This window comes from Ranitomeya imitator, chromosome 1, assembly GCF_032444005.1.
Source record: "Ranitomeya imitator isolate aRanImi1 chromosome 1, aRanImi1.pri, whole genome shotgun sequence".
In the NCBI taxonomy this organism is placed as follows: domain Eukaryota; kingdom Metazoa; phylum Chordata; class Amphibia; order Anura; family Dendrobatidae; genus Ranitomeya; species Ranitomeya imitator.
This window is the reverse complement of record NC_091282.1, coordinates 637,900,623-637,921,470: the sequence shown is the minus strand read 5'-3', so window position 1 is coordinate 637,921,470 and position 20,848 is coordinate 637,900,623. Positions and strand designations below refer to the sequence as shown.

The 20,848-nt window shown below is 58.6% G+C and overlaps 1 protein-coding gene across 2 annotated transcripts in view; it reads right to left on the bottom strand.

Annotated features, from left to right (window-relative positions):
• Nucleotides 1–20,848, bottom strand: part of NCSTN (nicastrin) — a 42,364-nt gene that overhangs the window by 18,787 nt on the left and 2,729 nt on the right. Inside the window, exons 2-7 of one of the 2 annotated variants that reach the window (XM_069727389.1) lie at nt 9,230–9,334; nt 8,442–8,565; nt 7,866–7,984; nt 4,822–4,967; nt 4,599–4,749; nt 4,415–4,524 (exon numbers count right to left, since the gene is read on the bottom strand). In XM_069727389.1, coding sequence (XP_069583490.1) covers nt 4,415–4,524; nt 4,599–4,749; nt 4,822–4,967; nt 7,866–7,984; nt 8,442–8,565; nt 9,230–9,334 — 755 coding nt within the window. The remainder of the gene's footprint in view (nt 1–4,414; nt 4,525–4,598; nt 4,750–4,821; nt 4,968–7,865; nt 7,985–8,441; nt 8,566–9,229; nt 9,335–20,848) is intronic. The other variant, XM_069727397.1, reaches the window with a different exon arrangement.

The window sequence follows — 20,848 nt, the reverse complement described above, 5'->3', positions numbered from 1 at the left end:
ATTTACCGGTAGCTGCTGCATTTTCCACCCTAGGCTTATACTCGAGTCATTAAGTTTTCCCAGCTTTTTGCGGCAAAATTAGGGGGGTCGGCTTATACTCGAGTATATATGGTACGTATAAATAATATATATATATATATATATATATATATATATATATATATATATATATATATATATACATAAATACAGGAAGAAGATGCAGCGCTGGGGAAGCCAGGGACTGCAGGGACCGCATCAGGAGCAGGTAAATATACGGGGAGCGCAGCGCTGTGCGATATTTACCTGCTCCTCGCTGTGGTGCGGCTCCGTCTGCAGCGTCCTCTGGCTGTGACACTCAGTTCTGAGGGCGCGATGACGTAGTCAGAGCGCGCCCTCTGCTGAGCGTCAGTGCTGGAGACGGAGCCGCACGAGGAGCAGGTAAATATTGAAAGCGTCGGCGTCCTGAGCAAAGAGAGGTAGGATTTTTTTTTTTTTATTGCAGCAGCAGCATTATATATGGCACAGCTTTCTATGGAGCATCCATAGAGTAATAATGAACGGTGCAGAGCATTATATATGGGGCACAGCTTTCTAGGGAGCATCTATGGGGCAATAATGAACGGTGCAGAGCATTAAATGGGGTACAGCTTTATATGAAGCATCTATGGGGCCATAATGAACGGTGCAGAGCATTATATATGGCACAGCTTTATATGGAGCATCTATGGGGCCATAATGAACGGTGCAGAGCATTATATATGTGGCATGGCTTCATATGGAGCATCTATGGGGCCATAATGAACGGTGCAGAGCATTATATATGGCAGTTTTATGTGGAGCATCTATGGGGCCATAATGAACGGTGTGGAGCATCTATTTTTATTTTTTAAATTCACCGGTAGCTGCTGCATTTCCTACCCAAGGCTTATACTCGAGTCAATACGTTTTCCCAGTTTTTTGTGGCAAAATTAGGGGGGTCAGCTTATACTCGAGTATATATACACATATACACACATACACACACATATACACAGTACAGACCAAAAGTTTGAAAGTTTGGACACACCTCATTTAAAGATTGTTCTGTATTTTCATGACTATGAAAATTGTACATTCACACTGAAGGCATCAAAACTATGAATTACCACATGTAGAATTATATACTTAACAAAAAAGTGTGAAACAACTGAAATTATGTCTTATATTCTAGGTTCTTCAAAGTAGCCACCTTTTGCTTTGATAACTGCTTTGAACACTCTTGGCATTCTCTTGATGAGCTTCAAGAGGTAGTCACCGGGAATGATTTTCACTTCACAGTTGTGCCCTGTCAGGTTTAATAAGTGGGATTTCTTGCCTTATAAATAGGGTTGGGACCATCAGTTGTGTTGAGCAGAAGTCTGGTGGATACACAGCTGATAGTCCTACTGTATAGACTGTTAGAATTTGTATTATGGCAAGAAAAAAGCAGCTAAGTAAAGAAAAATGAGTGGCCATCATTACTTTAAGAAATGAAGGTCAGTCAGTCCGAAAAATTGGGAACATTTTGAAAGCGTCCCCAAGTGCAGTTGCAAAAACCATCAAGCGCTACAAAGAAACTGGCTCACATGAGGACCGCCCCAGGAAAGGAAGACCAAGAGTAACCTCTGCTTCTGAGGATAAAAGTTTATCAGAGTCACTAGCCTCAGAAATCGCAGGTTAACAGGAGCTCAGATTAGAGACCAGGTCAATGCCACACATAATTCTAGCAGCAGACATCTCTACAATAACTGTTAAGAGGAGACTTTGTGCAGCAGGCCTTCATGGTAAAATAGCTGCTAGGAAACCACTGCTAAGGACAGGCAACAAGCAGAAGAGACTTGTTTGGGCTAAAGAACACAAGAAATGGACATTAGGCCAGTGGAAATCTGTGCTTTGGTCTGATGAGTCCAGATTGGATATCTTTGGTTCCAACCACCATGTCTTTGTGCGATGCAGAAAAGGTGAACGGATGGACTCTACATGCCTGGCTCCCACCGTGAAGCATGGAGGAGGTGTAATGGTGTGGGGATGCTTTGCTGGTGACACTGTTGGGGATTTATTCAAAATTGAAGGCATACTGAACCAGCCTGGCTACCACAGCATCTTGCAGCAGCATGCTATTCCATCTGGTTTGCGTTTAGTTGGACCATCATTTATTTTTCAACAGGACAATGACCCCAAACACACCTCCAGGCTGTGTAAGGGCTATTTGACCAAGAAGGAGAGTGATTGGGTGCTACGCCAGATGACCTGGCCTCCACAGTCACCAGACCTGAACCCAATCGAGATGGTTTGGGGTGAACTGGACCGCAGAGTGAGGGCAAAAGGGCCATCAAGTGCTAAGCATCTCTGGGAACTCCTTCAAGATTGTTGGAAGACCATTCCCGGTGACTACCTCTTGAAGCTCATCAAGAGAATGCCAAGACTGTGCAAAGCAGTCATCAAAGCAAAAGGTGGCCACTTTGAAGAACCTAGAAAGAATATAAAGACATAAAAAAGTGTGAAACAACTGAATTTAAAGTATATAATTCCACATGTGTTAATTCATAGTTTTGATGCCTTCAGTGTGAATGTACAATTTTTCATAGTCATGAAAATACAGAAAAATCTTTAAATGAGAAGGTGTGTCCTGTCCAAACTTTTGGTCTGTACTATGTATGTATGTATGTATGTATGTATGTATGTATGTATGTATGTATGTATGTATGTATGTGTATATATATATATATATATATATATATATATATATATATATATATATATATATATATATATATATATATATATATATATATATATATATATATATATATATATATATATATATATATACACATACATACATACACACATACATAGTATATAGCAGAGGCCACGTAGCATATAGAAGTACTACATGGCCTGTGGTATATACCATGTGGCTGCTATATACATACATACTGTAGAATACCCGATGCGTTAATATAGGCCAGGCAGTAAATAACAGCCCACACAGTATATAACACAGCCCACACAGTATATAGCAGCCACGCAGTATATAACACAGCCCACGTAATATATAGCACAGCCCACATAGTATCTAACAGTGGCCACGTAGTATATAGCACGCAGTATAGAACAGCCACGTAGTATATAACACTGCCCACGTAGTATATAGCAGCCATGGAGTATATAACGCAGCTCACGCAGTATAGAACACAGCCCACATAGTATCCAACACTGGCCAGGTAGTATATTATCAGCCACACGGTATCTAACACAGCCCACGTAGTATTTAGCAGTGTGGGCACCATATCCCTGTTAAAAAAAAAAAAAAATTTAAATAAAAAATAGTTATATACTCACCCGCCGGCGGGATCCAGTGTAGATCCTGCGAACCTGTGGCGATGCGCGCGGTTGCCGCCATCTTGCGTTCCCAGGATGCTTTGCGAAATTACCCAGATCACTTAGCGGTCTCGCGAGACCGCTAAGTCTTCTGGGTAATTTCGCAAAGCATCTCTGGGACCGGAAGCTGGCGGGAGCGCATCGTTGGACTACGGAAGGTGAGAATAGCAGGGTTTTTTTTTTTTCATTATTTTTAACATTAGATCTTTTTACTATTGATGCTGCATAGGCAGCATCAATAGTAAAAACTTGGTCACACAGGGTTAATAGCGGTGGTAACGGAGTGAGTTTCCCGCGGCATAATGCGGTCCGTTACCGCTGGCATTAACCCTGTGTGAGCGGTGACTGGAGGGGAGTATGGAGTGGGCGCCTGGCACTGACTGCAGGGAGTATGGAGCGGGCGCCGGGCACTGACTGCAGAGGAGTAGGGAGGGACTAATCGGACTGTGGCCGTCGCTGATTGGTCGCGGCAGCCATGACAGGCAGCTGGCGAGACCAATCAGCGACTTGGATGCCATGACAGACAGAGGCCGCGACCAATGAATATCCGTGACAGAAGGACAGACAGACAGAAAGACAGAAGTGACCCTTAGACAATTATATAGTAGATATATATATTTTTATTTTTTCCCACTTAAACCTTTACATGTACATATGATATTTATAGTTGTATTTGATTTAGTTTGAATTTATAGCTTTACCTTTTTTCATATATATTTTAGATGTATCTCTAACCTCTCTATATTTCACATATATATATCTTCTATTTAGTTCTTTACTTTTTCTTTTGGGGTGGGGGGTCAAATGAACCTGCAATCGTTTCATCATTTGAACTTTATACTGCAATGTGTCAGTCATATAGGGAAGATAATGACTATCGGGGGTTAAAGGAGGTCTCCACCTTGTCCAACCCAAAGTGTGAGGCTGTCCAGAGAGTAGAGGACGCCCAAACATTTCCAGTGATGACCAACATGACGGCAGGACATAAATAGTAAGTTGGGGAGGGAAGCCCCGCCCCTAGCGCACTCACCCTGGCAGCCGATATGACCACCTGATCGTCGGGTGGTATGGGCCCCGAGATGTTGATCGGCTTCACAGTGCTCCAGACATTATAATCAGTAAGAGTATCACACACAGCTTCTAAAAGACAGTGACGACATCAGTACTGGAGACTACGCTGTTACATTATACAAGGGCACCCAGGGCACACTCACCAGGGTTGATGCTGAAGGACATCTGGATTGAATTGCGCCTCATACATGTGACGGTGCTAGTAACGGCGTACATCGGAGAGATGAGCTGCATGGCACACAGTGGGTACTGGGGAGAAGTGTCGTTACCAGGAATGTTGTGCTTCATGTAACACTGGAGAGAGAAAAAAGGGTGAGGAGGACAATGGAAAAGTACAAAAATCCGAGGAAGGAGTGACCTACCAACCTGCTTAATGACCTCCGTCTCATTCTCATCCTGCAGGAGGAAGATGGGAAACTGGAAATCTTCATAGGACATCCCACTACCAAGAGGATTCCACAGCGTCCCATTACAGTGCGAGTACTGGGATCCGTGCTTACTGGAGTACAGTCCTGAGGAGGACGGCAGGATTATAGTAGTCATATACTTGTTCATAGGGAGCAGAATTATAGTAGTCATTCTTATACATATAGGGCAGTATTATAGTAGTTATATCCTGTACATAGTGGCATTATAGTAGTTATATTCTTGTACATAGGGGCAGAATTATAGAAATTATATTCTTGTACATAGGGGCAGTATTATAGTAGTTATATACACTGCTCAAAAAAATAAAGGGAACACTAAAATCCCACATCCTAGATATCACTGAATGAAATATTTCAGTTGTAAAGCTTTATTCATTACATAGTGGAATGTGCTGAGAACAATAAAACCTAAAAATGATCAATGTAAATCACAACTAAAATCCCACGGTCTGGGGTTGGAATGATGCTCAAAATTAAAATGGAAAATGAAGTTACAGGCTGATCCAACTTCAGTGGAAATGCCTCAAGACAAGGAAATTATGCTCAGTTGTGTGTGTGGTGCCTCCACGTGCCTGTATGACCTCACTACAACGCCTGGGCATGCTCCTGATGAGGTGGATGGTCTCCTGAGGGATCTCATCCCACACCTGGACTAAAGCATCCGCCAACTCCTGGACAGTCTGTGGTGCAACATGACATTGGTGGATGGTGCGAGACATGATGTCCCAGATGTGTTCAATTAAATTCATGTCTGGGGGAATGGGCAGGCCAGTCGAGAGCTTCAAAGCCTTCATCTTGCAGGAACTGCTGACACACTCCAGCCACATGAGGTCTGGCATTCTCCTGCATTAGGAGGAACCCAAGGCCAACACCACCAGCATATGGTCTCACAAGGGGTCTGAGGATCTCATCTCGGTTCCTAATTACAGTCAGGCTACCTCTGGTGAACACATGGAGGGCTGTGCGGCCCTCCGAAGAAATGCCACCCCGCACCATTACTGACCCACTGCCAAACCGGTCATGCTGAAGGATCTCCACGGCATCTCCAGACTCTGTCACATCTGTCACCTGTGCTCAGTGTGAACCTGCTTTCATCTGTGGAGAGCACAGGGTGCCAGTGGCGAATTTGCCAATCCTGGTGTTCTGTGGCAAATGCCAAGCATCCTGCACGGTGTTGGGCTGTGAGCACAACCCCCATCTGTGGACGTCAGGTACTCAGACCATCCTCATGGAGTCGGTTTCTAACCGTTTGTGCAGACACATGCACATTTGTGGCCTGCTGGAGGTCATTTTTCAGGGCTCTAGCAGTGCTCCTCCTGTTCCTCCTTGCACAAAGGCTGAAGTAGCGGTCCTGCTGCTGGGTTGTTGCCCTCCTACGGCCCCTCCACATCTCCTGGTGTACTGGCCTGTCTCCTGGTAGCGCCTCCAGCCTCTGGACACTACACCGACAGACACAGCAAACCTTCTTGCCACAGCTCGCATTAATGTGCCATCCTGGATGAGCTGCACTAGCCGAGCCAATTGTGTGGGTTGTAGAGTCCGTCTCATGCTACCACGAGTGTGAAAGCACAGCCAACATTCAAAAGTGACCAAAACATCAGCCAGAAAGCATTAGTACTGGGATGTGGTCTGTGGTCCCCACCTGCTGGACCTCTCCTTTATTGAGTGTGTCTTGATAATTGCCAATAATTTCCATCTGTTGTCTATTCCATTTGCACAAAAGCATGTGAAATTGATTGGCAATCAGTGTTGCTTCCTAAGTGGACAGTTTGATTTCACAGAAGTTTGATTTACTTGGAGTTATATTCTGTTGCTTAAGTGTTCCCTTTATTTTTTGAGCAGTGCACTTGTACAAAGGGGACAGTATTATAGTAGTTATATCTTTGTACACAGTGGCAGTATTAGGCTATGTGCACACGTTCAGGAAAGTTTGCAGAATTTTCCTGGGTAAATCCAGACTACTTTCGCAGGAAATTCGTACGCGTATTTTTCGCGTTTTTACTGCGTTTTTTTGCCAGAGGTTCCCAATACAATAATTTAGCGGCAAATCCGCAGATTTTATGCAAAATTGATGAACATGCTGCGTTTTTTTCTGCGACGGGCACAAAAATTGCTGAATGCCATTAAATTGATGGGATGCTAAATGTAAGCATTTTTTAAGCGTTTTTTCAGCGGAAAACCGCCGAAAAAAAATCCGGAATGTATGCACATAGCCTTATAGTAGTTACATTTTTGTACATAGGAGCAGTATTATAGTAGTTATATTCTTGTACATAGGACCAGTATTATAGTGGTTATATTCTTGGACATAGGAGCAGTATTATAGTAGTTACATTGTTGTACATAGGGGACAGTATTATAGTAGTTATATTCTTGTACATAGGAGCAGTATTATAGTAGTTATATTCTTGTACATAGGAGCAGTATTATAGTAGTTATATTCTTGTACATAGGGGCAGTATTATAGTAGTTATATTCTTGTACATAGGAGCAGTATTATAGTAGTTATATTCTTGTACAGAGGAGCAGTATTATAGTAGTTATATTCTTGGACATAGGAGCAGTATTATAGTGGTTATATTCTTGTACATAGGAGCAGTATTATAGTGGTTATATTCTTGGACATAGGAGCAGTATTATAGTAGTTATATTCTTGTACATAGGAGCAGTATTATAGTGGTTATATTCTTGTACATAGGGGCAGTATTATAGTAGTTATATTCTTGTACATAGGAGCAGTATTATAGTGGTTATATTCTTGTACATAGGGGGCAGTATTATAGTAGTATATTCTTATACATAAGAACAGTATGATAGTAGATATATATACTACGTGGACATGCATATTCTAGAATACCCGATGCGTTAGAATTGGGCCACCATCTAGTAGTAGATATATTCTTGTACATAGGGGGCATTATAGTAGTTATATTTCTGTACATAGGGGGCAGCATACATATATTACAAGCAGAACAAACTCACCAAATCCATCATTAGGACACTGAAGGTCCATGGAGAAGCCTTCAGGTGGGGGCGGTTTGGAGTATATTACCGCTACTCCAGATATTCTAGAGCTTTCCTTAAATTTCAGCAGAATGTCCCTGATTGGGATGAGACATTCATCAATATGTGGTAAACCCAACACTTAGTTATTCTATACATTATTCTTTTTTGGACATTGAAAACCTTTGGGCTAAGTTCACACTTTGCGGATTTCACTGGATTTTTCTGCAGCAGAATTCCAAAATCCACAGTGAAAACCCATCGCGGTTTTTACTGCGGATTTATCGCGGTTTTTACTGTGGTTTCTTCTGCGGATTTTCATCTGCAGTTTCCTATTGGAGCAGGTGAAAATCCGCAGAAAAGAAGTGACATGCTGCGGAATGTAATCCGCTGTGTTTCCGCGCGGTTTTTTCCGCAGCATGTGCACAGCGTTTTTTGTTTCCCATAGGTTTAAATTGTACTGTAAACTCATGGGAAACTGCTGCAGATCCGCAGCGGTCGGATCCGCAGCAAAATCCGCAAAGTGTGAACATAGCCTTATTAGTCGTTTCTTACTTGGTGAACAGGTTGCTTTCCAGAAGAACTATGTACGGAGGGGTAGGACCGGTCTCCAGTACCCAGGGCAAGTCTTCTTCCCTCTCCACAACATGTATCACACCCGTGTCGCCATTTCTAGAGGCTGAAAAACAACAACGTAAAGGACAATACAGAGAACGTCAACTCTATAGAGTACTTATCCTACTTCAGTACCCATGTTATCTATTATCTATAGATACAATTGATGGTGATTTATTTCCCACTTCCTTTTGTCGAGAAAGTTGGCAGCATAATCCAGAGTATTAAGTTGTCGTCCCATTCCCTGAACATGCATGGGCAAAAGGAGTCATGAGCTCATATTGAATAATATATCTATTACTGTATTGGTAGAGAAAAGTGCAGGGTAGACGGCTGCTCTAGAGGCACGTAGGGATTAGCCCACAGTAATCCGGACTCACAGCTTACACATACGTTTAGGTGCTTATTTTTGCTTTCTTTATCTATTAGGCCATTTTCTGGATATTTTTTTTTTTTTTAAATGTAATCAGAGTACCCCCCATTCCAAAGTTTTGCCCCCCCAATAAGAAAGAACGCTGTTCAACCAATTGTTTATAACCCAGACTTTCTCTGTCGCCATTTTTTTCTTCTCCCTTTAGACACTAAGCAGCGCCGGAGAGACAGACAGGGTGAGAGAAAGAGGGCGGCACCCCGGGCGGCAGAGAGGGGGCCCTCCCCTGGCCTCTAATTTTCTTGTGGCCTCTGTAGAAAGAAATAACCTCCCAAGGCCTTGTAGGACTAGGACTCACACTGGCATCCGATCTGGTGCGTGGCGTTCAGGAGCCGGACACAGGGGGCCGTGCTGTTCAGAGTGACGTAAACCTTCCTCTCCACTGAATTCCCACCACACAAAGCTGAAAAACAAAAACCACAAGAAAGAAGATGAAGCCAGAGAATAAGGAGGGGGAACTGAAGTGAGGGGGCCCGCCACAAAGGGGGGAGGGGACGACAGAGGACCAGCCGCCCGGGAGGGGGGGCTCAGTGGACCCACAGCAAAGAAGGGGGGATGACATGACAGAGGACCCGCCGCACAGGATTGGGGGGTAATGACAGAGGACCCGCCGCACAGGAGGAGGAGGGGGGGGGATGACAGAGGACCCGCCGCACAGGAGGAGGGGGGGGGGGATGACAGAGGACCCGCCGCACAGGAGGAGGGGGGGGGGATGACAGAGGACCCGCCGCACAGGAGGAGGGGGGGGGGGATGACAGAGGACCCGCCGCACAGGAGGAGGGGGGGGGATGACAGAGGACCCGCCGCACAGGAGGAGGGGGGGGGGGATGACAGAGGACCCGCCGCACAGGAGGAGGGGGGGGGGATGACAGAGGACCCGCCGCACAGGAGGGGGGGGGGAAGGATGACAGAGGACCCGCGGCACAGGAGGAGGGGGGGGGATGACAGAGGACCCGCGGCACAGGAGGAGGGGGGGGGATGACAGAGGACCCGCCGCACAGGAGGAGGGGGGGGGATGACAGAGGACCCGCCGCACAGGAGGAGGGGGGGGATGACAGAGGACCCGCCGCACAGGAGGAGGAGGGGGGGATGACAGAGGACCCGCCGCACAGGAGGAGGGGGGGATGACAGAGGACCCGCTGCACAGGAGGAGGGGGGGGGATGACACAGGACCCGCGGCACAGGAGGAGGGGGGGGGGATGACAGAGGACCCGCCGCACAGGAGGAGGGGTGGATGACAGATGACCCGCCGCACAGGAGGAGGGGTGGATGACAGATGACCCGCCGCACAGGAGGAGGGGTGGATGACAGATGACCCGCCGCACAGGAGGAGGGGTGGATGACAGAGGACCCGCCGCACAGGAGGAGGGGTGGATGACAGAGGACCCGCCGCACAGGAGGAGGGGTGGATGACAGATGACCCGCCGCACAGGAGGAGGGGGTATGATAGAGGACCCGCCGCACAGGAGGAGAAGGAGGGGGGATGACAGAGGACCCGCCGCACAGGAGGAAGGGGGGATGACAGAGGACCCGCCGCACAGGAGGAAGGGGGGATGACAGAGGACCCGCGGCACAGGAGGAGGGGGGGGATGACAGAGGACCCGCCGCACAGGAGGAGGGGGGGGGATGACAGAGGACCCGCCGCACAGGGGGGGGGGATGACAGAGGACCCGCCGCACAGGAGGAGGGGGGGGGATGACAGAGGACCCGCCGCACAGGGGGGGGGGGATGACAGAGGACCCTCCGCACAAGAGGAGGAGGGGGGATGACAGAGGACCCGCCGCACAGGAGGAGGGGGGGGATGACAGAGGACCCGCCGCACAGGAGGAAGGGGGGATGACAGAGGACCCGCGGCACAGGAGGAGGGGGGGGAATGACAGAGGACCCGCCGCACAGGAGGAGGGGGGGGGATGACAGAGGACCCGCCGCACAGGGGGGGGGGATGACAGAGGACCCGCCGCACAGGAGGAGGGGGGGGGATGACAGAGGACCCGCCGCACAGGGGGGGGGGGATGACAGAGGACCCTCCGCACAAGAGGAGGAGGGGGGATGACAGAGGACCCGCCGCACAGGAGGAGGGGGGGGATGACAGAGGACCCGCCGCACAGGAGGAGGGGGGGATGACAGAGGACCCGCCGCACAGGAGCAGGGGGGGGATGACAGAGGACCCGCCGCACAGGAGGGGGGGGATGACAGAGGACCCGCCGCACAAGAGGAGGAGGGGGGATGACAGAGGACCCGCCGCACAGGAGGAGGGGGGGGGATGACAGAGGACCCCCGGCACAGGAGTAGGGGGGGGATGACAGAGGACCCGCCGCACAGGAGGAGGAGGGGGGGGGGATGACAGAGGACCCGCCGCACAGGAGGAGGGGGGGGGATGACAGAGGACCCGCCGCACAGGAGGAGGGGGGGGGGATGACAGAGGACCCGCCGCACAGGAGGAGGGGGGGGGGGATGACAGAGGACCCGCCGCACAGGAGGAGGGGGGGATGACAGAGGACCCGCCGCACAGGAGGAGGGGGGGATGACAGAGGACCCGCCGCACAGGAGGAGGGGGGGGATGACAGAGGACCCGCCGCACAGGAGGAGGGGGGGGGGGGATGACATAGGACCCGCGGCACAGGAGGAGGGGTGGATGACAGATGACCCGCCGCACAGGAGGAGGGGTGGATGACAGAGGACCCGCCGCACAGGAGGAGGGGTGGATGACAGAGGACCCGCCGCACAGGAGGAGGGGTGGACGACAGATGACCCGCCGCACAGGAGGAGGGGGGATGATAGAGGACCCGCCGCACAGGAGGAGAAGGAGGGGGGATGACAGAGGACCCGCCGCACAGGAGGAGGGGGGGGGATGACAGAGGACCCTCGGCACAGGAGGAGGGGGGGGGGATGACAGAGGACCCGCGGCACAGGAGGAGGGGGGGGATGACAGAGGACCCGCCGCACAGGAGGAGGGGGGATGACAGAGGACCCGCCGCACAGGAGGAGGGGTGGATGACAGATGACCCGCCGCACAGGAGGAGGGGTGGATGACAGATGACCCGCCGCACAGGAGGAGGGGTGGATGACAGATGACCCGCCGCACAGGAGGAGGGGGGATGACAGATGACCCGCCGCACAGGAGGAGGGGTGGATGACAGAGGACCCGCCGCACAGGAGGAGGGGTGGATGACAGATGACCCGCCGCACAGGAGGAGGGGTGGATGACAGATGACCCGCCGCACAGGAGGAGGGGTGGATGACAGATGACCCGCCGCACAGGAGGAGGGGTGGATGACAGAGGACCCGCCGCACAGGAGGAGGGGTGGATGACAGAGGACCCGCCGCACAGGAGGAGGGGTGGATGACAGATGACCAGCCGCACAGGAGGAGGGGGTATGATAGAGGACCCGCCGCACAGGAGGAGAAGGAGGGGGGATGACAGAGGACCCGCCGCACAGGAGGAAGGGGGGATGACAGAGGACCCGCCGCACAGGAGGAAGGGGGGGGATGACAGAGGACCCGCCGCACAGGAGGAGGGGGGGGATGACAGAGGACCCGCCGCACAGGAGGAAGGGGGGGGGATGACAGAGGACCCGCCGCACAGGAGGAGGGGGGGGGATGACAGAGGACCCGCCGCACAGGAGGAGGGGGGGGATGACAGAGGACCCGCCGCACAGGAGGAAGGGGGGATGACAGAGGACCCGCCGCACAGGAGGAGGGGGGGGGGATGACAGAGGACCCGCCGCACAGGAGGAGGGGGGGGGATGACAGAGGACCCGCCGCACAGGAGGAGGGGTGGATGACAGAGGACCCGCCGCACAGGAGGAAGGGGGGATGACAGAGGACCCGCCGCACAGGAGGAGGGGGGGGGATGACAGAGGACCCGCCGCACAGGAGGAGGGGGGGGGATGACAGAGGACCCGCCGCACAGGAGGAGGGGGGGGGGGATGACAGAGGACCCGCCGCACAGGAGGAAGGGGGGATGACAGAGGACCCGCGGCACAGGAGGAGGGGGGGGGGATGACAGAGGACCCGCCGCACAGGAGGAGGGGTGGATGACAGAGGACCCGCCGCACAGGAGGAGGGGGGGGGATGACAGAGGACCCGCCGCACAGGAGGAGGGGGGGGATGACAGAGGACCCGCCGCACAGGAGGAGGGGGGGGGGATGACAGAGGACCCGCCGCACAGGAGGAGGGGTGGATGACAGAGGACCCGCCGCACAGGAGGAAGGGGGGATGACAGAGGACCCGCCGCACAGGAGGAGGGGGGGGGATGACAGAGGACCCGCCGCACAGGAGGAGGGGGGGGATGACAGAGGACCCGCCGCACAGGAGGAAGGGGGGGGGATGACAGAGGACCCGCCGCACAGGAGGAGGGGGGGGGATGACAGAGGACCCGCCGCACAGGAGGAGGGGGGGGATGACAGAGGACCCGCCGCACAGGAGGAAGGGGGGATGACAGAGGACCCGCCGCACAGGAGGAGGGGGGGGGATGACAGAGGACCCGCCGCACAGGAGGAGGGGGGGGGGATGACAGAGGACCCGCCGCACAGGAGGAGGGGTGGATGACAGAGGACCCGCCGCACAGGAGGAAGGGGGGATGACAGAGGACCCGCCGCACAGGAGGAGGGGGGGGGATGACAGAGGACCCGCCGCACAGGAGGAGGGGGGGGGATGACAGAGGACCCGCCGCACAGGAGGAGGGGGGGGGGATGACAGAGGACCCGCCGCACAGGAGGAAGGGGGGGATGACAGAGGACCCGCGGCACAGGAGGAGGGGGGGGGATGACAGAGGACCCGCCGCACAGGAGGAGGGGTGGGATGACAGAGGACCCGCCGCACAGGAGGAAGGGGGGGATGACAGAGGACCCGCCGCACAGGAGGAGGGGGGGGGATGACAGAGGACCCGCCGCACAGGAGGAGGGGGGGGGATGACAGAGGACCCGCCGCACAGGAGGAGGGGGGGGGGGATGACAGAGGACCCGCCGCACAGGAGGAGGGGGTGGATGACAGAGGACCCGCCGCACAGGAGGAGGGGGGGATGACAGAGGACCCGCCGCACAGGAGGAGGGGGGGGGATGACAGAGGACCCGCCGCACAGGAGGAGGGGGGGGGGATGACAGAGGACCCGCCGCACAGGAGGAAGGGGGGGGATGACAGAGGACCCGCCGCACAGGAGGAGGGGGTCGGGGATGACAGAGGACCCGCCGCACAGGAGGAGGGGGGGGGATGACAGAGGACCCGCCGCACAGGAGGAGGGGGGGGGATGACAGAGGACCCGCCGCACAGGAGGAGGGGGGGGGGATGACAGAGGACCCGCCGCACAGGAGGAAGGGGGGGGATGACAGAGGACCCGCCGCACAGGAGGAGGGGGGGGGATGACAGAGGACCCGCCGCACAGGAGGAGGGGGGGATGACAGAGGACCCGCCGCACAGGAGGAGGGGGGGGGGATGACAGAGGACCCGCCGCACAGGAGGAGGGGGGGGATGACAGAGGACCCGCCGCACAGGAGGAGGGGGGGGGATGACAGAGGACCCGCCGCACAGGAGGAAGGGGGGGATGACAGAGGACCCGCCGCACAGGAGGAGGGGGGGGGATGACAGAGGACCCGCCGCACAGGAGGAGGGGGGGGGATGACAGAGGACCCGCCGCACAGGAGGAGGGGGTGGATGACAGAGGACCCGCCGCACAGGAGGAAGGGGGGGGATGACAGAGGACCCGCCGCACAGGAGGAGGGGGGGGATGACAGAGGACCCGCCGCACAGGAGGAGGGGGGGGGATGACAGAGGACCCGCCGCACAGGAGGAGGGGGGGGGGGATGACAGAGGACCCGCCGCACAGGAGGAGGGGGGGATGACAGAGGACCCGCGGAACAGAGGACGGCAGGAGGAGGGGGGATGACAGAGGACCCGCCGCACAGGAGGAGGGGCGGATGACAGAGGACCCGCCGGCACAGGAGGAAGGGGGGGGATGACAGAGGACCCGCGCACAGGAGAGGGGGGGGGATGACAGAGGACCCGCCGCACAGGAGGATGGGGGGGATGACAGAGGACCCGCCGCACAGGAGGAGGGGGGGACAGCCGCCCAGGGGGGGGGATGACAGAGGACCCGCCGCACAGGAGGAGGGGGGGGGATGACAGAGGACCCGCCGCACAGGAGGAGGGGGGGGGATGACAGAGGACCCGCCGCACAGGAGGAGGGGGTGGATGACAGAGGACCCGCCGCACAGGAGGAAGGGGGGGATGACAGAGGACCCGCCGCACAGGAGGGGGGGAGAGGGACCCGCGCCAGGAGGGGGGGGGGATGACAGAGGACGGGATGACAGAGGACCCGCCGCACAGGAGGAAGGGGGGGGGATGACAGAGGACCCGCCGCACAGGAGGAGGGGGGGGGATGACAGAGGACCCGCCGCACAGGAGGAGGGGGGGGATGACAGAGGACCCGCCGCACAGGAGGAAGGGGGGGATGACAGAGGACCCGCCGCACAGGAGGAGGGGGGGGGATGACAGAGGACCCGCCGCACAGGAGGAGGGGGGGGGGATGACAGAGGACCCGCCGCACAGGAGGAGGGGTGGATGACAGAGGACCCGCCGCACAGGAGGAAGGGGGGGATGACAGAGGACCCGCCGCACAGGAGGAGGGGGGGGGATGACAGAGGACCCGCCGCACAGGAGGAGGGGGGGGGATGACAGAGGACCCGCCGCACAGGAGGAGGGGGGGGGGGATGACAGAGGACCCGCCGCACAGGAGGAAGGGGGGGATGACAGAGGACCCGCGGCACAGGAGGAGGGGGGGGGGATGACAGAGGACCCGCCGCACAGGAGGAGGGGTGGATGACAGAGGACCCGCCGCACAGGAGGAAGGGGGGATGACAGAGGACCCGCCGCACAGGAGGAGGGGGGGGGATGACAGAGGACCCGCCGCACAGGAGGAGGGGGGGGGATGACAGAGGACCCGCCGCACAGGAGGAGGGGGGGGGGGATGACAGAGGACCCGCCGCACAGGAGGAGGGGGTGGATGACAGAGGACCCGCCGCACAGGAGGAAGGGGGGGATGACAGAGGACCCGCCGCACAGGAGGAGGGGGGGGGATGACAGAGGACCCGCCGCACAGGAGGAGGGGGGGGGGATGACAGAGGACCCGCCGCACAGGAGGAGGGGGGGGGGATGACAGAGGACCCGCCGCACAGGAGGAAGGGGGGGATGACAGAGGACCCGCGGCACAGGAGGAGGGGGGGGGGATGACAGAGGACCCGCCGCACAGGAGGAGGGGGTGGATGACAGAGGACCCGACGCACAGGAGGAAGGGGGGGATGACAGAGGACCCGCCGCACAGGAGGAGGGGGGGGGATGACAGAGGACCCGCCGCACAGGAGGAGGGGGGGGGATGACAGAGGACCCGCCGCACAGGAGGAGGGGGGGGGGATGACAGAGGACCCGCCGCACAGGAGGAGGGGGTGGATGACAGAGGACCCGCCGCACAGGAGGAAGGGGGGATGACAGAGGACCCGCCGCACAGGAGGAGGGGGGGGATGACAGAGGACCCGCCGCACAGGAGGAGGGGGGGGGATGACAGAGGACCCGCCGCACAGGAGGAAGGGGGGGGGATGACAGAGGACCCGCCGCACAGGAGGAGGGGGGGGGGAATGACAGAGGACCCGCCGCACAGGAGGAGGGGGGGGGATGACAGAGGACCCGCCGCACAGGAGGAAGGGGGGATGACAGAGGACCCGCCGCACAGGAGGAGGGGGGGGGGATGACAGAGGACCCGCCGCACAGGAGGAGGGGGGGGGGATGACAGAGGACCCGCCGCACAGGAGGAGGGGTGGATGACAGAGGACCCGCCGCACAGGAGGAAGGGGGGGGATGACAGAGGACCCGCCGCACAGGAGGAGGGGGGGGGATGACAGAGGACCCGCCGCACAGGAGGAGGGGGGGGGATGACAGAGGACCCGCCGCACAGGAGGAGGGGGGGGGGATGACAGAGGACCCGCCGCACAGGAGAAGGGGGGGATGACAGAGGACCCGCGGCACAGGAGGAGGGGGGGGGGATGACAGAGGACCCGCCGCACAGGAGGAAGGGGGGGATGACAGAGGACCCGCCGCACAGGAGGAGGGGGGGGGATGACAGAGGACCCGCCGCACAGGAGGAGGGGGGGGGGATGACAGAGGACCCGCCGCACAGGAGGAGGGGGGGGATGACAGAGGACCCGCCGCACAGGAGGAGGGGGGGGGATGACAGAGGACCCGCCGCACAGGAGGAGGGGGTGGATGACAGAGGACCCGCCGCACAGGAGGAAGGGGGGATGACAGAGGACCCGCCGCACAGGAGGAGGGGGGGGGATGACAGAGGACCCGCCGCACAGGAGGAGGGGGGGGATGACAGAGGACCCGCCGCACAGGAGGAAGGGGGGGGGATGACAGAGGACCCGCCGCACAGGAGGAGGGGGGGGGATGACAGAGGACCCGCCGCACAGGAGGAGGGGGGGGATGACAGAGGACCCGCCGCACAGGAGGAAGGGGGGGATGACAGAGGACCCGCCGCACAGGAGGAGGGGGGGGGGGATGACAGAGGACCCGCCGCACAGGAGGAGGGGGGGGGGGATGACAGAGGACCCGCCGCACAGGAGGAGGGGTGGATGACAGAGGACCCGCCGCACAGGAGGAAGGGGGGATGACAGAGGACCCGCCGCACAGGAGGAGGGGGGGGGATGACAGAGGACCCGCCGCACAGGAGGAGGGGGGGGGATGACAGAGGACCCGCCGCACAGGAGGAGGGGGGGGGATGACAGAGGACCCGCCGCACAGGAGGAAGGGGGGATGACAGAGGACCCGCCGGCACAGGAGGAGGGGGGGGGGATGACAGAGGACCCGCCGCACAGGAGGAAGGGGGGGATGACAGAGGACCCGCCGCACAGGAGGAAGGGGGGGATGACAGAGGACCCGCCGCACAGGAGGAAGGGGGGGGGATGACAGAGGACCCGCCGCACAGGAGGAGGGGGGGGGATGACAGAGGACCCGCCGCACAGGAGGAGGGGGGGGATGACAGAGGACCCGCCGCACAGGAGGAAGGGGGGATGACAGAGGACCCGCCGCACAGGAGGAGGGGGGGGGATGACAGAGGACCCGCCGCACAGGAGGAGGGGGCGGATGACAGAGGACCCGCCGCACAGGAGGAAGGGGGGGATGACAGAGGACCCGCCGCACAGGAGGAGGGGGGGGGATGACAGAGGACCCGCCGCACAGGAGGATGGGGGGGGATGACAGAGGACCCGCCGCACAGGAGGAGGGGGGGATGACAGAGGACCCGCCGCACAGGAGGAGGGGGGGGGATGACAGAGGACCCGCCGCACAGGAGGAGGGGGGGGGGATGACAGAGGACCCGCCGCACAGGAGGAGGGGGGGGATGACAGAGGACCCGCCGCACAGGAGGAGGGGGGGATGACAGAGGACCCGCCGCACAGGAGGAGGGGGGGGATGACAGAGGACCCGCCGCACAGGAGGAGGGGGGGGGATGACAGAGGACCCGCCGCACAGGAGGAGGGGGGGGGATGACAGAGGACCCGCCGCACAGGAGGAAGGGGGGGGGATGACAGAGGACCCGCCGCACAGGAGGAGGGGGGGGGATGACAGAGGACCCGCCGCACAGGAGGAGGGGGGGGATGACAGAGGACCCGCCGCACAGGAGGAAGGGGGGATGACAGAGGACCCGCCGCACAGGAGGAGGGGGGGGGGATGACAGAGGACCCGCCGCACAGGAGGAGGGGGGGGGGATGACAGAGGACCCGCCGCACAGGAGGAGGGGTGGATGACAGAGGACCCGCCGCACAGGAGGAAGGGGGGATGACAGAGGACCCGCCGCACAGGAGGAGGGGGGGGGATGACAGAGGACCCGCCGCACAGGAGGAGGGGGGGGGGATGACAGAGGACCCGCCGCACAGGAGGAGGGGGGGGGGATGACAGAGGACCCGCCGCACAGGAGGAAGGGGGGATGACAGAGGACCCGCCGGCACAGGAGGAGGGGGGGGGGATGACAGAGGACCCGCCGCACAGGAGGAGGGGTGGATGACAGAGGACCCGCCGCACAGGAGGAAGGGGGGATGACAGAGGACCCGCCGCACAGGAGGAGGGGGGGGGATGACAGAGGACCCGCCGCACAGGAGGAGGGGGGGGGGATGACAGAGGACCCGCCGCACAGGAGGAGGGGGGGGGGGATGACAGAGGACCCCGCCGCACAGGAGGAGGGGGTGGATGACAGAGGACCCGCCGCACAGGAGGAGGGGGGGATGACAGAGGACCCGCCGCACAGGAGGAGGGGGGGGGATGACAGAGGACCCGCCGCACAGGAGGAGGGGGGGGAGGCGGGGATGACAGAGGACCCGCCGCACAGGAGGAGGGGGGGGGATGACAGAGGACCCGCCGCACAGGAGGAAGGGGGGGATGACAGAGGACCCGCCGCACAGGAGGAGGGGGGGGGGATGACAGAGGACCCGCCGCACAGGAGGAGGGGTGGATGACAGAGGACCCGCCGCACAGGAGGAAGGGGGGGATGACAGAGGACCCGCCGCACAGGAGGAGGGGGGGGATGACAGAGGACCCGCCGCACAGGAGGAGGGGGGGGGGATGACAGAGGACCCGCCGCACAGGAGGAGGGGGGGGGGATGACAGAGGACCCGCCGCACAGGAGGAGGGGGGGGATGACAGAGGACCCGCCGCACAGGAGGAAGGGGGGGATGACAGAGGACCCGCCGCACAGGAGGAGGGGGGGGGATGACAGAGGACCCGCCGCACAGGAGGAGGGGGGGGGATGACAGAGGACCCGCCGCACAGGAGGAAGGGGGGGGATGACAGAGGACCCGCCGCACAGGAGGAGGGGGGGGGATGACAGAGGACCCGCCGCACAGGAGGAGGGGGGGGGGATGACAGAGGACCCGCCGCACAGGAGGAGGGGGGATGACAGAGGACCCGCCGCACAGGAGGAGGGGGGGGATGACAGAGGACCCGCCGCACAGGAGGAGGAGGGGGGGGATGACAGAGGACCCGCCGCACAGGAGGAGGGGGTGGATGACAGAGGACCCGCCGCACAGGAGGAAGGGGGGGATGACAGAGGACCCGCCGCACAGGAGGAGGGGGGGGGATGACAGAGGACCCGCCGCACAGGAGGAGGGGGGGGGGATGACAGAGGACCCGCCGCACAGGAGGAGGGGGGGGGATGACAGAGGACCCGCCGCACAGGAGGAGGGGGGGATGACAGAGGACCCGCCGCACAGGAGGAGGGGGGGGGATGACAGAGGACCCGCCGCACAGGAGGAGGGGGGGATGACAGAGGACCCGCCGCACAGGAGGAGGGGGGGGGGATGACAGAGGACCCGCCGCACAGGAGGAGGGGGGGGATGACAGAGGACCCGCCGCACAGGAGGAGGGGGGGGATGACAGAGGACCCGCCGCACAGGAGGAGGGGGGGGGATGACAGAGGACCCGCCGCACAGGAGGAGGGGTGGATGACAGAGGACCCGCCGCACAGGAGGAAGGGGGGGATGACAGAGGACCCGCCGCACAGGAGGAGGGGGGGGGATGACAGAGGACCCGCCGCACAGGAGGAGGGGGGGGATGACAGAGGACCCGCCGCACAGGAGGAAGGGGGGGGGATGACAGAGGACCCGCCGCACAGGAGGAGGGGGGGGGGATGACAGAGGACCCGCCGCACAGGAGGAGGGGGGGGATGACAGAGGACCCGCCGCACAGGAGGAAGGGGGGGATGACAGAGGACCCGCCGCACAGGAGGAGGGGGGGGGATGACAGAGGACCCGCCGCACAGGAGGAGGGGGGGGGGATGACAGAGGACCCGCCGCACAGGAGGAGGGGTGGATGACAGAGGACCCGCCGCACAGGAGGAAGGGGGGATGACAGAGGACCCGCCGCACAGGAGGAGGGG